The following is a 15,000-nucleotide window of genomic DNA, read 5'->3' as shown; positions in this document are numbered from 1 at the left end:
TAGCTCCTCCCTCTAAGCTTATACACCCCCTGGTAGCCAGTCCTAGCCAGTTTAGTGCAAAAGCTGAAGGAGAATAGCCACCCACAAGTAGAACCGAGAAAGAACCGGAACAACCGGAGACTCTGTCCATGACAACAGCCGGTGATAACACACGGAACAAGAAAATTGCCAACAGACAACTGGGAGGGAGCTGGGTCTCCCAATACGGAACTATAAGAAAAAGAATTTACGGTAAGTAACAAAATTCTCTTTCTTTATCGTTCCTTTGGGAGACCCAGACCATGGGACGTTCCAAAGCTGTCCCTGGGTGGGAATAAACAGAAAACTGAGAAGTAGGCAGAACCTAACTTCACAAATGGGCGACAGCCGCCTGAAGGATGCGTCTGCCCAAGCTCGCATCTGCCGAAGCATGAGCATGCACTTGGTAGTGCTTCAAGAAGGTATGCAGGCTAGTCCAAGTGGCAGCCTGACAGACTTGTTGAGCCGTAGCCTGGTGCCTGAAAGCCCAAGAGGCACCGACAGCTCTGGTCGAGTGTGCTTTGATCCCCGGCGGGGGAGGCACCTGAGTACTCTGGTAGGCGTCCAAAATGGTCGATCTAATCCAACGGGCCAAGGTCGGCTTAGAAGCAGGGAGGCCCTTGCGCCGCCCTGTGGTTAGCACAAAAAGAGAGGTGCACCGCCTAAGCGCAGCGGTGCGAGATACATAGATCCGGAGAGCACGCACCAGATCTAGAGTATGCAGCGCATTCTCAAAGCGATGAACAGGGGCCGGACAGAAGGAAGGCAAGGAAATATCCTGGTTAAGGTGGAAGGGAGAGACCACCTTAGGAAGAAAGTTCGGGGTCGGACGGAGAACTACCTTGTCTTGGTGAAAAAACAAAAAAGGTGACTCCGAGGAGAGCGCAGCCAAATCAGAGACTCTCCTGAGAGAAGTTATGGCAACTAGAAAGGCCACCTTTTGAGAAAGACGATACAAAGAAACCTCCCTAAGGGGCTCGAAAGGGGGTTTCTGCAATACCGTGAGGACCAAGTTAAGGTCCCAGGGATCCAAGGGCCGCCAATAAGGCGGAATGATGTGAGACGCACCTTGCATGAAGGTGCGGACCGCTGGAACAGCACTGATAGAGCTGAGACTTGTCCCTTGAGAGAGTTGAGGGACAGTCCTAGCTGCAGACCGGACTGTAAAAAAGACAGAAGGGTCGGCAACGAGAATGGCCAAGGAGAATGGCCGGAAGAGCGACACCAGGACAGGAACATTTTTCAAGTCCTGTGATAGATCTTGACGGAGGAAGACTTACGGGCCCGAGTCATAGTGGAGATGACATCAGGAGGAATACCAGAAGCCGTCAAAATCCAGGACTCAAGAGCCACGCCGTCAATTTGAGTGCCGCAGAATTCGGGCGGAAAAACGGACCTTGCGAGAGCAGGTCTGGACGGTCCGGAAGATGCCACGGCATCTCCACGGACAGTTGGAGCAGGTCCGGATACCAAGCTCGCCTGGGCCAGTCCGGTGCAATGAGGATGACTCGACGGCCCTCCATTCTGATCTTGCGCAGGACTCTGGGCAAGAGAGCTAGAGGGGGAAACACGTAGGACAGACGAAACTGGGACCAGTCTTGAACCAGAGCGTCCGCGGCGAAGGTCTGAGGATCGTGGGAGCGAGCCACGTAAACCAGAACCTTGTTGTTGTGACGGGATGCCATTAGGTCCACGTCCGGAGTGACCCACTTGCGGCAGATTGACTGAAACACTGCCGGGTGCAGGGACCACTCGCCACCGTCCACGGATTGATGGCTGAGATAATCTGCCTCCCAGTTTTCTACGCCAGGGATGTGGACTGCGGATATGGAGGACTTGGAGTCCTCCGCCCATTGAAGAATGCGTTGGACCTCCATCATTGCCAGGCGGCTGCGTGTCCCGCCTTGGTGATTGATGTAGGCAACCACTGTCGCGTTGTCTGACTGGACTCGGATGTGCTTGCCCGCCAACAGGTGGTGAAAGGCTAGGAGAGCTAGAAGCACAGCTCTGGTTTCCAGCACATTGATTGAAAGGGCTGACTCAGACGGAGTCCAAGTGCCCTGTGATCTGTGGTGATGTACCGCTCCCCAGCCGGAAAGGCTGGCATCCGTGGTGAGAATCACCCAGGACGGAGTCAGGAAGGAGCGCCCTTGGGACAGGGAGAGGGGTCGAAGCCACCACTGAAGAGAGCTCCTGGTCCGTGGCGACAGAGCCACTAACCTCTGTAAGGAGGAAGGCTGCTTGCCCCAACAGCGGAGAATGTCCAGCTGCAGAGGACGCAGATGGAACTGGGCAAAGGGAACCGCCTCCATGGAGGCCACCATTTGACCCAGCACCTGCATCAGACGCCTGAGGGTATAACGGCGGGGCCTCAGGAGAGAGCGCACCGCCAACCGGAGTGACAGCTGTTTGTCTAAGGGCAACTTCACAAGTGCCGGCAAAGTCTCGAACTGCATCCCTAGGTCGTGAGACTCTGGGTCGGAGTCAGAGTGGATTTGGGAAGATTGACAATCCACAAGAATTGGGCTAGGGTGGCGAGAGTGAGCGAAACACTCCGCTGACAGTCTGCGCTGGATGTACCCTTGACCAGAAGGTCGTCCAGATAAGGAAGCACTGCTAACCCCTGGAGGTGCAGGACCGAAATCACTGCCGCCATGACCTTGGTGAATAACCGAGGGGCCGTGGCCAACCCGAAGGGGAGAGCCACGAATTGGAAACGATCCTGTCCTATCGCAAAACGTAACCAACGCTGATGTGACACTGCGATTGGCACATGTAGATAGGCATCTCTGATGTCGATGGACGCCAGGAACTCCCCTTGGGTCATAGAGGCAATGACTGATTGCAGAGACTCCATGCGAAAATGCCGCACCCGGACATGCTTGTTGAGAAGCTTGAGATCCAGGATGGGCCGGAAGGTACCGTCCTTTTTTGGAACTAGGAAGAGATTTGAGTAAAAACCTCTGTCCCAGTTCCCGCTCAGGAACGGTTCAATCACTCCGTTTGCCTGCAAGGACGCCACGGCCTGCGAGAAGGCGGCGGCCTTGGAGCAGGGGGGAGTTGAGAGAAAAAATCTGTTTGGAGGGCTGGAAGAGAATTCTATCCTATAGCCGTGAGATATGATGTCTCTCACCCACTGATCGGAGACTTGCTTTAACCAAGCGTCGCCAAAGTGGGAGAGCCTGCCACCGACTAAGGACGTGGCTGGAGCGGGCCGAGAGTCATGAGGAAGCTGCCTTAGTGGCAGAACCTCCTGCGGTCTTCTGCGGATGCGCTTTTGGGCGCCAGTTGGATTTCTGATTCTTGGCTGAGTTAGCGGACGAGGCGGAAGGCTTAGAGGATGACCAGTTGGAGGAATGAAAGGAACGAAACCTCGATTGATTCCTACCCTGGGCGGGTTTCCTGGTCTTGGTTTGTGGCATGGAAGTACTCTTCCCGCCAGTAGCTTCTTTAATGATTTCATCCAGCTGTTCACCAAACAGCCGTGAACCAGCAAAAGGGAGCCCAGCAAGAAACTTCTTTGAAGAAGCATCTGCCTTCCACTCTCGAAGCCACAAAATCCTGCGGATAACAAGAGAATTAGCTGAAGCCACCGCAGTGCGGTGAGCAGCCTCTAGCATGGCAGACATGGCATAAGATGAAAAAGCTGAAGCCTGAGCAGTTAAGGTAGCAAACTCAGGCATAGATTCCTTGGTGAGGGAATGCATCTCCTCTAGAGAAGCAGAGATGGCTTTGAGAGCCCACACTGCTGCAAAAGTCGGGGAAAACGCGGCCCCCGCAGCTTCATACACAGATTTGGCCAGAAGGTCAATCTGACGGTCAGTGGAATCATTAAGTGAGGTGCCGTCAGCCACCGACACAACGGTCCGGGCTGATAGCCTAGACACCGGAGGGTCTACCTTTGGGGAGTGAGACTCCTCCTTGACCACCTCAGGTGGAAATGGAAACCGGTCATCAGAACCACGCTTTGGAAAGCGTTTGTCAGGGCAGGCCCTGGGTTTGGTCACAGCGGTCTGAAAACTGGAGTGGTTAAAGAACACACTCTTCACTCTCTTAGGCGAGGTAAACTGATGTTTTTCTGCCAAAGAGAGTTGCTCCTCTGACACTGGCGGATTGAGATCCAGCACAGAATTAATAGAAGCAATCAAATCACTAAGATCTGAGTCACCCTCAGAGAAATCGATGGGATACATAGCCTCCGAGCCCCCAGTGAGGGCATCCTCCTCATCTTGAGAGTCAGCTCTTGAGACAGAGCCGTAAGATGGGGAGGAAACCCTGCGCCTTCTCTTAGAAGGACGGGGTCTGGGATCAGATGATGAATCCTCCGTGAGCTCCGATGGACGGAGGTCAGAGAATAGGAGTCCTCTGTCAAGAGTATTAGAGGCACCCTGTGAGGGGGGCTGATGCATATTCATCAAAGTCCTGGACAAAAGCCCCATGGACTCAGCAAATGACTGGGATATGGACCTAGAAAAGGACTCTACCCAGGCCGGGGGTTCAATCACAGGTGCAGCAGCAGCAGCCTGAGAGACCACTGGGGGTGAGACTCCAGGCTGTGGCACCGCCAAGTTAGAGCAACCATCACAGTGTGGATAAATGCTCGGCTCAGGCAGCAGGAGCTTACATGCAGTGCATGCAGCATAAAGCTTTGGAGCCTTGCTCCTTGTGTGAGACATGCTGCTGGAGTGGGGGCTTTGCAGAGAATGAACCCCAGGGAGAATATACAGAGGTCCACAACCGGAGACCGGCTGTGGCTTACCAGACCGCTGAGCGCGGTGTTGTGTGTCCTCCAGATCCCGAAGCCCGGTCCCCCCCAGTCGCAGCACCTCAGCAGAATGCAGGATGTCCCAGAGCAGAGTGAACTCTGCCTGAGAAGAGGGTGTTCCTATAAAAGAGCGGGAACTGGAGGGCTATAGAGACCTGCAGGGAAGGAGGGACGCCCCAGCAGTGGGGAGTGTCCCTCCCCTGTGTAGAACGGCCGCCGGGAGGAGTCGAACCTGTCCCTCTGCATGAGTCACATGCGAGGGCAGGAAAATGAAACTAGGCCTCCGGCGAAGCCGGGGCCTAAATTTAAGCGGCGAGGCCGACAAGCAGGCACCATCGGCACGGCGCGGTTCTCAGGCAAAAGCTAGAGAGCCCGCCGGGAAAGTTAAAACAATCACATACAGCATACTCTCCCCTTACAATAAAGAACCGGGACCCCCAACATAAACGTCTCAGGTACTTAGCTGCTGAGACGCAGGGCCATGTCCCTGGGGATGAGTGCTCCGGTCCAACAGAATCCTCAAGGGGCTGTGGATGGAGACCGGACTCCTGCCAGGCATGGAGACCGTGCTGGCACCCACTTCAAGCCAGAGCCCAGGAGGGATGGTGAAGGAGCGTGGCATGTAAGGCTGCAGCCTTGTAAATCAACCTTAACAACACCGCCGACACAGTGGGGTGAGAAGGGACATGCCGGGAGTCGAGACATGGACCCGCTTTTCTTCAAACTCTTTCCAAAAGTCAAACAAAATCAGATGAGAATGCATGTGTGGATGTATGCCTCCTGAAACAAAGCGATAAACTGGCTAGATCTGGTTCTCCAGGGGGTGTATAAGCTCAGAGGGAGGAGCTACACTTTTAAGTGTAGTACTTTGTGTGTCCTCCGGAGGCAGAAGCTAAACACCCATGGTCTGGGTCTCCCAAAGGAACGATAAAGAAAATATTGAACAACCCCTTTAAGTAAAGATGCTAAAATTCTAGCACCTAATAAAAACAGGTCAATCCTTGACACCTTCATGTTTATAGCCATGATGTGCAGCGGTCAAAAGCAGAACTGGAACGATTATTTAGGCTTGTTCGGAAGCTTACCCTGTTATACGGTGGTCTTATCTGCCCCGGGTGAGCAGCTACTGGATAATAGCCTTCTACTTGTTGGTACCGCTCTCGAGCTTCCGGCACATAGGGTGACCCAGTTGCAGGTGCCATGTCAAGGAGCTCTTCTCTCTGGTAGGATTGTGGAGCAGAAGGGTACACGCGGCGGCCATCGTAGTGTGGGGGGTACATGGGTTGGCTGATCGGAGAGTACTGCTGAGTGGGTGTTGTGTACTGTGTGCCAACCATCCTGTCTTGTAAATAGGAAGGATAGTGATCGAGGTAGGTAGGGGAGGACTCGGGGGCTGACGGCTGAGGTCTGACGAAGCGAGGCTGTTGGTAATAAACACCTGGAAAGGAGAAAGCAAACATAATATGAAAAAAAACCCAATATGGATGGTCAAAAAAATACATATAGATATTAGTCAGCACTCCCACTCCACATTTTAAAGGGAGTTTTATCAGTCCAAACAGACAGTATAAAATGGTTTTGGATCTAGTCCCTATAAAAATGGCACTTATGGAAACTGAGGTTTAATCAAACATACTAATTAGGGAGCCCGATGCAGCTTTGGTGCAACCGAGAGGCCACAACATCTTTTATTATCACTTTTCCTCCACAGTGGCCTTTCGACTGTGTGCAGAAAACTACAACCATGTATTTACTGGAGCCACTTACATTTTGGTTTCCCCCCCACCCCCCCCCCCAATTATTATTATTATTATTACAGCGCCATTTATTCCATGGCGCTTTACATGTGGAAAGGGGTATACATAGTAGGGACAAGTAGAATAATCATAAACAAAACAAGGCGCAGTCTGGTACAGGAGGATAGAGGTCCCACAGTCTACAAGGGATGGGTAGAGATGGTCGTGCGGTGCTATATCAGACTGAGGATTACGGCAGGTTGTAGGCTTGTCGGAAATGGTGGGTCTTCAGGTTCCTTTTGAAGCTTGTCATGGTAGGCGAGAGTCTGATATGTTGTGGCAGAGCATTTTAGAGTATGGGGGAGGCACGGGAGAAATCTTGTATGCGATGGCCAGAAGAGGAGACGAGAGGAGTAGAGAAGGAAATCTTGTGAGGATCGGAGGTTACGTGCAGGTAAGTAACGGGACTCTAGGCCACAGATGTAAGGAGGAGACAGGTTGTGGATGGCTTTGTAGGTCATGGTTAGGGTTATGAACTGGAGTTGTTGGGCAATAGGAAGCCAGTGAAGGGATTGGCAGAGAGGAATAGCGAGGGGACAGGTGGATTAGTCGCGCAGCATAGTTTAGAGTAGATTGGAGGGGTGAAAGTGTTAGAAAGGAGGCCACAAAGCAGGAGGTTGCAATAGTTGAGGCGGGAGATAACGGCATGCACTAGGGTTTTTGCAGCTTCTTGAGAAAGGAACGAACGAAAACAGGAAATAGTTTTGAACTGGAGGTGGCACTAATGATCGCATCGTAAGCAATATGGCATATCACTTGTGTTTAGGAAAGCAAGAGAAGTAAAAATAATAACTAAATAATAAATGGGCGTACAAGAAAATCAGTAAGAAATACGGATTTAGAATTGCCATCACTAAAATATTGCAAATCACAATGGGGTTGAATGTAAGGCAAACATTCATGCCACTTACTTGGTTGGTAGGATACCGGTTCGAATGGAGGGCCTCCTCCCCTAGGGTCAGGATAAAAGATATCAGTCTGAGGGGGAGCATAGATTTGGGAGCCCCGGGGCACCATCTGTATCTGTTTAGACACCGGCAGAGGGGGGAGATCACTGGACACACGTTGAGGAGGAGGGTGAGAACTGACTGGTAAGGCAGGAATTGAGTTCTTGGGGACAGAGTCAAGCCTAAAAATAGTTAAAATAAAAGTTAAAAATTAAATTGTTGCCTAAAACAAAAGCAGGTTCTCCAAAATATACAGAAGGTATACGTACAACTCCGGGGGAGAGCCTGGGGCACTGTTACTTAGATGATCCAACTTCACAGGCTTCATGACAGACTCGTAGCCAGAGTCCGTACTCCGGGGAATCAGTTGGGTGACGGAGCTCCCTGACACAATGCCATTGGGAAGGGCACCTTGTTTCCCCATGGGCCCGTCATCTGGGTGTATTGCCCCAGTGGGTAACCCTACTTCGTTCAGTTGACCGAGTGAGGCACTCAATGGCCGCCTAGGAACTAAACGTTTGTTCATCTTTCTAAACCTAGAAAAGAAAAAAACAAAGTTGCAATTAGACAATTGTGAAAAACGATACTTGTAGGTATGTTTCTAGTATTTTAATGCAGTCACACAAGGCAGGATTCAGATTTCTCATAAAGCTTAAGGTGTAATTGCCAGGACAGGAGTTATTAGATAAATTACATAGAATGGTCCTTAGTAATACAAACAAACACACATTTTGGTCCAATTTTCTCAGTTGGTGAAGGTGTTGCCAAAAATCTAAAGCCTATCAGTCCTGTGTACATTCCCTTAATGGCTTGTCTCGTATTCCATCTTCAGGAGCGCACTGCTCCCCCGCCTCCGGCTTTCCATCTTCAGGAGCGCACTGCTCCCCCGCCTCCGGCTTTCCATCTTCAGGAGCGCACTGCTCCCCCGCCTCCGGCTTTCCATCTTCAGGAGCGCACTGCTCCCCCGCCTCCGGCTTTCCATCTTCAGGAGCGCACTGCTCCCCCGCCTCCGGCTTTCCATCTTCAGGAGCGCACTGCTCCCCCGCCTCCGGCTTTCCATCTTCAGGAGCGCACTGCTCCCCCGCCTCCGGCTTTCCATCTTCAGGAGCGCACTGCTCCCCCGCCTCCGGCTTTCCATCTTCAGGAGCGCACTGCTCCCCCGCCTCCGGCTTTCCATCTTCAGGAGCGCACTGCTCCCCCACCTCCGGCTTTCCATCTTCAGGAGCGCACTGCTCCCCCACCTCCGGCTTTCCATCTTCAGGAGCGCACTGCTCCCCCGCCTCCGGCTTTCCATCTTCAGGAGCGCACTGCTCCCCCGCCTCCGGCTTTCCATCTTCAGGAGCGCACTGCTCCCCCGCCTCCGGCTTTCCATCTTCAGGAGCGCACTGCTCCCCCGCCTCCGGCTTTCCATCTTCAGGAGCGCACTGCCCCCCCCGCCTCCGGCTTTCCATCTTCAGGAGCGCACTGCTCCCCCGCCTCCGGCTTTCCATCTTCAGGAGCGCACTGCTCCCCTGCCTCCGGCTTTCCATCTTCAGGAGCGCACTGCTCCCCTGCCTCTGGCTTTCCATCCAGCGGGAGACAGCAGCACCGGAGGCTGGTGAGTATACTAGCTCATGCTCTGCGTGCTATCCTGATGTCACACGGATATAGCAAAAAAAATGCACACGTACATAACTTCACCATGGACCATGAAACAAGCGTTTGTTATGTGGACATGTGAGAGAGGATTTGTAGTAAAAGGATCACTTTCATTTTTAAAATATTTTAATCAATTTTAATCTTTGGAGGACCAAATGCCAACACCCCTACGGTTACTGTTTTACCCCTTCTTGGAAGAAAAGTATATTTTCTTAGTTATTTTTTTATTTTATTTACACAAAGAAAAAACAAAATTTTTAGACACCTGGTGAAAAAAAACACGGAAACAATCTGTCAGTAATCAGTAACGTCTTACTTTTCCAACTCTTCTTGAGAGTGAGCGAAGGTGCAGCTGGCCCCACGGGGGCATCCTCCCCGCTGCTTCATGTCCCTGCACATGTAAGTCTTGTACTTGCTGTGCTGCGGAGGCTGTGCCAAAAAGTACAGACAAGGTTATTACAGATGAACGCCGGAAATGCTTGCAAATCAAAGCCAATAAAGTCGCTGCACTAAGTGATAGAAAGCTTCTTCCTGCAGCCACAGCACAAAATTTTAGCCCTTGTTTTTGCATCCTGCAGAAAATGCCAGCCGTTATCAGGTTCTCACACGTCTACCACAATTAAAGGGCATATACTAGAACAGATCATCAGAAATGGCGCCATACAGTGCCCACAGCTCTACGGCACAGCGCTGAGATTTTTAATTTTTTTTTAAACAAGGTAGAAATCTGTCCTAAGGATTATAATGCATCAAAGAAAAAAACAGGGGTTCTTCCAATATGACAATGAGAAAAGTTAACGGTATTTATACAGGGTCAGGGTAAATCATTTTTTCTTTAAAGGGAACCAAACATCAGGATTTTCGTGTATAAGGTGCAGCCAGTGCAGTACTGGCACTATCAGGCACAGGCTGTACATACCATTAGTGGGCAGCTCGGATGTTTAGGTTGTGAAATCCAACTTTATAAAGTTTGAAAATTCGTGCACTTTTTGATTGATATGTGCACCTCGCTGCTAATGTCCAGGCGTGTTATGCACTTGCATCCCCCCCCCCACCGCCTGTTCCTCCCTCTCACTGGCCGTATGTAAATTTCTTTCTTCAGAAACATAGCGCCGGAGTTGACACCTGCGCATAGTGCTCATCTCCGGCGCCATGTTTCTGAAGCCCGCTGTACTTAGCATTTTGCAGGAGAGACCGGCACATGCGCTCTCGCTTCTTCAGATCCCGTTGTGACCACGCGTGGTCACAACAGGACTGCAGAACAGCTGATGGGAGGACGCGATTACCTGCAGCTAATCGCGTCCTCTCATCAGCTGTTCTGCAGTCCTGTTGTGACCACGCGCGGTCACAACAGGATCTGAAGAAGCGAGGGCGCAAAATACTAAGTACAGCTGGCTTCAGAAACATGGCGCCGGAGATAAGCGCTATGCGCAGGTGCCAACTCCGGCGCTATGTTTCTGAAGAGAGAAATTTACATACGACCAGTGAGAAAGAGGAACAGGCGGCGGGGGTGGGGGGGGGGGATGGGCAGAGATACAAGTACATAACACGCCCGGACATTAGGAGAGAGGGAGGAACAGGCGGGAGGGAGGGGCGGGGATAAACGTCCATAACACGCCCGGACATTAAGAGAGAGGTGCACACGTCAATCAAAAAGTGCACGAATTTTCAAAACTTTATAAAGTTATATTTCACAGCCTAAACACCCGAGCTGCCCCCTAATGGTATGTACACCATGTGCCTGATAGTGCCAGTACTGCATTGGCTGCACCTTATACATGAAAATCCTGATGTTTGGTTCCCTTTAAGTCTATGGCCACGTCCAAACCCCATTTTCCAGGTTACTCATCATGCTATAAAGCTGACCACTCTGTGACTTCCTTCTGAGTAACTCTGTCCACTGCCTGTTGTCAAGAGTAATCCTTGACGAGGACAAATTACATGAAGTGAGGGTTGGACGTTGTCATTCTGTTCCCGCCTGTCACACTGCATACAGGCATATCAAAGAGCAGATAAGCCATTGTACAATGGGAAAAGCAATGCATGCTGGGAAGAGAAAGAAGTTCCAGCTCTCATAATGCTGGCAGAATGATAAACCTGCAAATCAAAAATAGTGCACGGCAAGTTACAGAACATGAGAATCGGGACAGTTCCTGGAAACATTGAAAGCAATTAAAGCAATATTAACAAGTCAATTTTGAAGGCAGTTAAGAACATGCTTTAGTCTGGTTTTGGGAGAAATGACAGGCACCCTTTCATTCATTTTTTTTGCGTTCCAAGAGATTTCACCATCAGATGTGCACATAGTGTAACCATAAGTTTCACATACGACCATAGTAACCACATAGTTTCACCATCAGATGTGCACATAGTGTAACCATAAAATTCACATTAATACTGTCCTTTACACTGAGCACTGTGCATAAGTAATAGTATGGAAACGTGATGTAGTCATTTAGTATCATGGGCTGGAAAGAGCGACAGATTCCATCGGTATAGAGGCCATAGTCTTAGGGCAGGGTCACAGGAGCATATAAACTGGGTGAGTGCGATCAGATTTTTTTTTTTATCGGATAGCACTTGGACCAATGTTATTCAATGAGGCAGTGTTGATGTCAGATTTTTGACACTGACAAATCGGAGGCTACGTTTAAAACTATGGGTGTGTGGAAATCATTCGAGTGGAGACAGATTTCCGTGAACTCACACAATGGAGAAAAATTTTGTTCTCCATCCTCTCCTCATCCGAGAGAATCGGATCATACTATGCTGACGCTCTGGTCAAACTCCGCATAATCGTCCCGATTCTATGGTTTTGTGAAAAAGCCCTTAAGTGTAAAAGTATAGTCCGGCTATTGCATCGGGCTAGTAAAGACTCCTCCTGGCTAGAGATGACACGATCAATTTGTGGGACTCCGGTCCAACGTCCAGGTCAGACTAGAGGCCTGCAAATCTCTTACCTTCTGGTATCCCCGACGTGGCATTTCATTTTTGAGGGCTGGGGCAACATCTGTGCATCACATCTCTCAGATGACGTCACTTCAGCCCTGGCCAATCAAAAGCCGCCCCGGGAATGGCGGAAGGGAGAGGTTTGCGGGTCTCCAGTCTGGCCACCTATGACCTGAACACTGGCCACTGTCCCACAAACAGATCCACTCATCTCTACATCCAGCCCACTATACTAAATTCAGTTGGGAGATTGTCACATTTATACTGAATACGATTTGGGCACAAAGGCTAAGGCTGGACTGACACATCTGGGTATCGCGGCCTATACTCGGACCGGCCACAAGCGGCCCTGACACAAGCGGCCCTGACACAACCATCACATCCTCAGATACCTATGAGGCTGTAGAGTTTGGATCCAAACACCCCCATCCCAGTCTGTGAATCAACGACTGTGACACAAAGATGTGTAAATGTGACCTAAACCTCATTCACATTGACTGAGCTATACTTTAGTTGCAGATTGTCAGTGAGCAGATTTTGCTCCATTTATCCCCATCTAATCTGCGGTGTGTAAACTTGGAACATTCATAGTGGTGGATTCATTTCAGATTCGACAGCATCCAGTGAATATACAAGTGTATTATGCAGCTAATTGCAAGGCAAATGGTTAAATCTGTGGTGGGTCTGAACACACCCGAGCAGCCCCACCGTGTTTTAGGAATTCAGATAAGCTGTTGATTGTTAGCAGCAGAACTACGATTGCAGCTCTGGACCATAAATTACAGTCTCTAATTCAATCATTAGAAAACTCATGCCAAGTAAGAGGCCACTTGCAAGTCAAGATTTCCCATCGTATACTAAATGCTGGCTGTGATAAATACCACTGAATAGTGATACAATGCAAATAGACTCATGTTAAAGGGGATGTCCACTCCTGGATAACCCCTTCTTAATTAGCCCACATAAAAATAAACAGTGAATGCTGCAGACAATCAGCAATGAGGAACATAACATTGTGGTGTGTGAATCACAGCGCTGACACTGCAGTAACGGCACAAGTCTGGAAGCAAAATGTATATATTTATTTTATGTGGGGTACTTAAAAGGGAACCTGTCAGGTGTAATATGCACCCAGAGCCACAACCAGTTCTGGATGTATATTGTTAATCCCTGCCTAACTGTCCTTGTATCTAGTAGCATAGAGATTTTTTTTTTTTTTTTAAAAAAAAGTATTTTAAGATCTTTATGATATGCTAATGAGTGCAGGGACTAGTCACAAGGGCGTTAGTTCCTGCGCTCATTCCCCCCCTTTTTGCATGGTAGCACGCCCACAGGGCCGTGGTTACATGCCACTCAATGCAAGGTCATCTGCGGTGATACACGTACCTGTGTCAGTCGTCACCGCTGATCAGACTTTCCGACACTTCTGGTCATGCGCACTAGACATCTCTAAAGCCGTGACGCTGACACCCGGCTTCATAGTGCGCATGACCAGAAGTGCCGGGACTTCTAATCAGTGGTCACAGGTGTGAGCGTCATCGCTAGTGATGCTGCATTGACTAGCATGTTAGTACACCCCTGTGGGCATGCTAAGAGGGGGGAATGAGCGCATTAACTAACACCCTTGCGACTAGTCCCTGCACTCATTAGCATATGATAAAAGATCTTTAGAAACACTTTTTAAAGATCTCTTCATCTATGGCTACTAAATACCGGGACTGTTCCTTCTGAAGGGAACCTGTCACTAGATTTGTCCCTTATAAGCTGTAGCCAGCACCAGTGAGCCCTTATATACAACATTCTAGAATTCACTATATAAATGCCTAAGCAGATCTGTATAACAAAAACATACTCACCTGCGGGGCAGTCCGGTGCGATGGAAGTCGCTTGTCTTGGTTCAATGCCTCCTCTCTTCCTTCCATCACAGTCCTCCTTCCCAGCTCTGTGTGCATGACCCGTCGTATGTCATTCACACAGAGTCCTCCATTGCTTTCCTGTGCACGAGCACTTTGCTGCTTCTTTCACTGCGCACTACGGTACTTTACTCTGTCCTCAGCAGGGCAGATCAATGTGTGCATGCGCAGGAGTGCAATGGAGGTCTCTGTGTAGATGACGTAGGATGCGTCATCCACATGGAGCAGGGAAGGAGGATGGCGATGGCAGGAAGAGAGGAGGCGCTGGGCTGAGAGCAGCAACACCCAATGGGCCAGAGCGCCCCGCAAGTATAATAACTGGTCTTTTTTATGTTATATAGGGCAGCCTGAGCTCTTACAATACAGTGTTCTAGAATGCTGTATATAAGGGCCCACTGGTGGTGGCCGCAGCTTATAAGGAACAAATCTGGTGACCGGGTCCCTTTAAGTACACCTGTTAGGTACAATATGCACCCAGAAACACAGGGGCGTACTAACATGCTAATGAGCAGACTGGCAAAGGGAATTAACACCCAGGGGACTAGTCCCCTCGCTCATTAGCATACGGTAAACGATCTTTAGAAATAATTTTTCTAAAGATCCCTTTATCTATGCTAGTGTATACAGGGACAGATAGGCAAGGAATAGCAATATGCACCCAGGACTGCTCGTGGTTCTGGCTGCATATTACACCTGACAGGTGCAACAGTGCATGTTTTCAGGATTTCCTTAGTATTGCACAGGTGATAATTAAATCCCCTGCACAGGAGAAGATTCCAAGCCAGAGGACAAACCTTTAAAAAAACAAAAGCAAAAGTCTAAGGGTTATACAGTTATACTATTTAATGCAGACTTGAAAGATATCACAAGGGGCCAATTACTCGACAGCAGTTTGGCTATGTTGACCAGTATAGCTTTGCACTAGCATACACTGAGAATTACCTATAAGTCGGCCTTCTGCTAACACCCTCAAC

The 15,000-nt window shown here is 49.8% G+C and overlaps 1 protein-coding gene across 1 annotated transcript in view; it reads right to left on the bottom strand.

Annotated features, from left to right (window-relative positions):
- The window catches only part of RC3H1 (ring finger and CCCH-type domains 1), a 64,334-nt gene that overhangs the window by 33,760 nt on the left and 15,574 nt on the right, over positions 1 to 15,000 (bottom strand). The window contains exons 3-6 of the mRNA XM_075322135.1: positions 9,481 to 9,593; positions 7,796 to 8,062; positions 7,491 to 7,708; positions 5,869 to 6,221 (exon numbers count right to left, since the gene is read on the bottom strand). Coding sequence (XP_075178250.1) covers positions 5,869 to 6,221; positions 7,491 to 7,708; positions 7,796 to 8,062; positions 9,481 to 9,593 — 951 coding nt within the window. The remainder of the gene's footprint in view (positions 1 to 5,868; positions 6,222 to 7,490; positions 7,709 to 7,795; positions 8,063 to 9,480; positions 9,594 to 15,000) is intronic.

The sequence above is a fragment of the Anomaloglossus baeobatrachus genome, chromosome 8 (assembly GCF_048569485.1).
Source record: "Anomaloglossus baeobatrachus isolate aAnoBae1 chromosome 8, aAnoBae1.hap1, whole genome shotgun sequence".
Taxonomy (NCBI): domain Eukaryota; kingdom Metazoa; phylum Chordata; class Amphibia; order Anura; family Aromobatidae; genus Anomaloglossus; species Anomaloglossus baeobatrachus.
The sequence above is the reverse complement of the archived record's forward strand: the minus strand, read 5'-3'. Positions and strand labels throughout refer to the sequence as shown.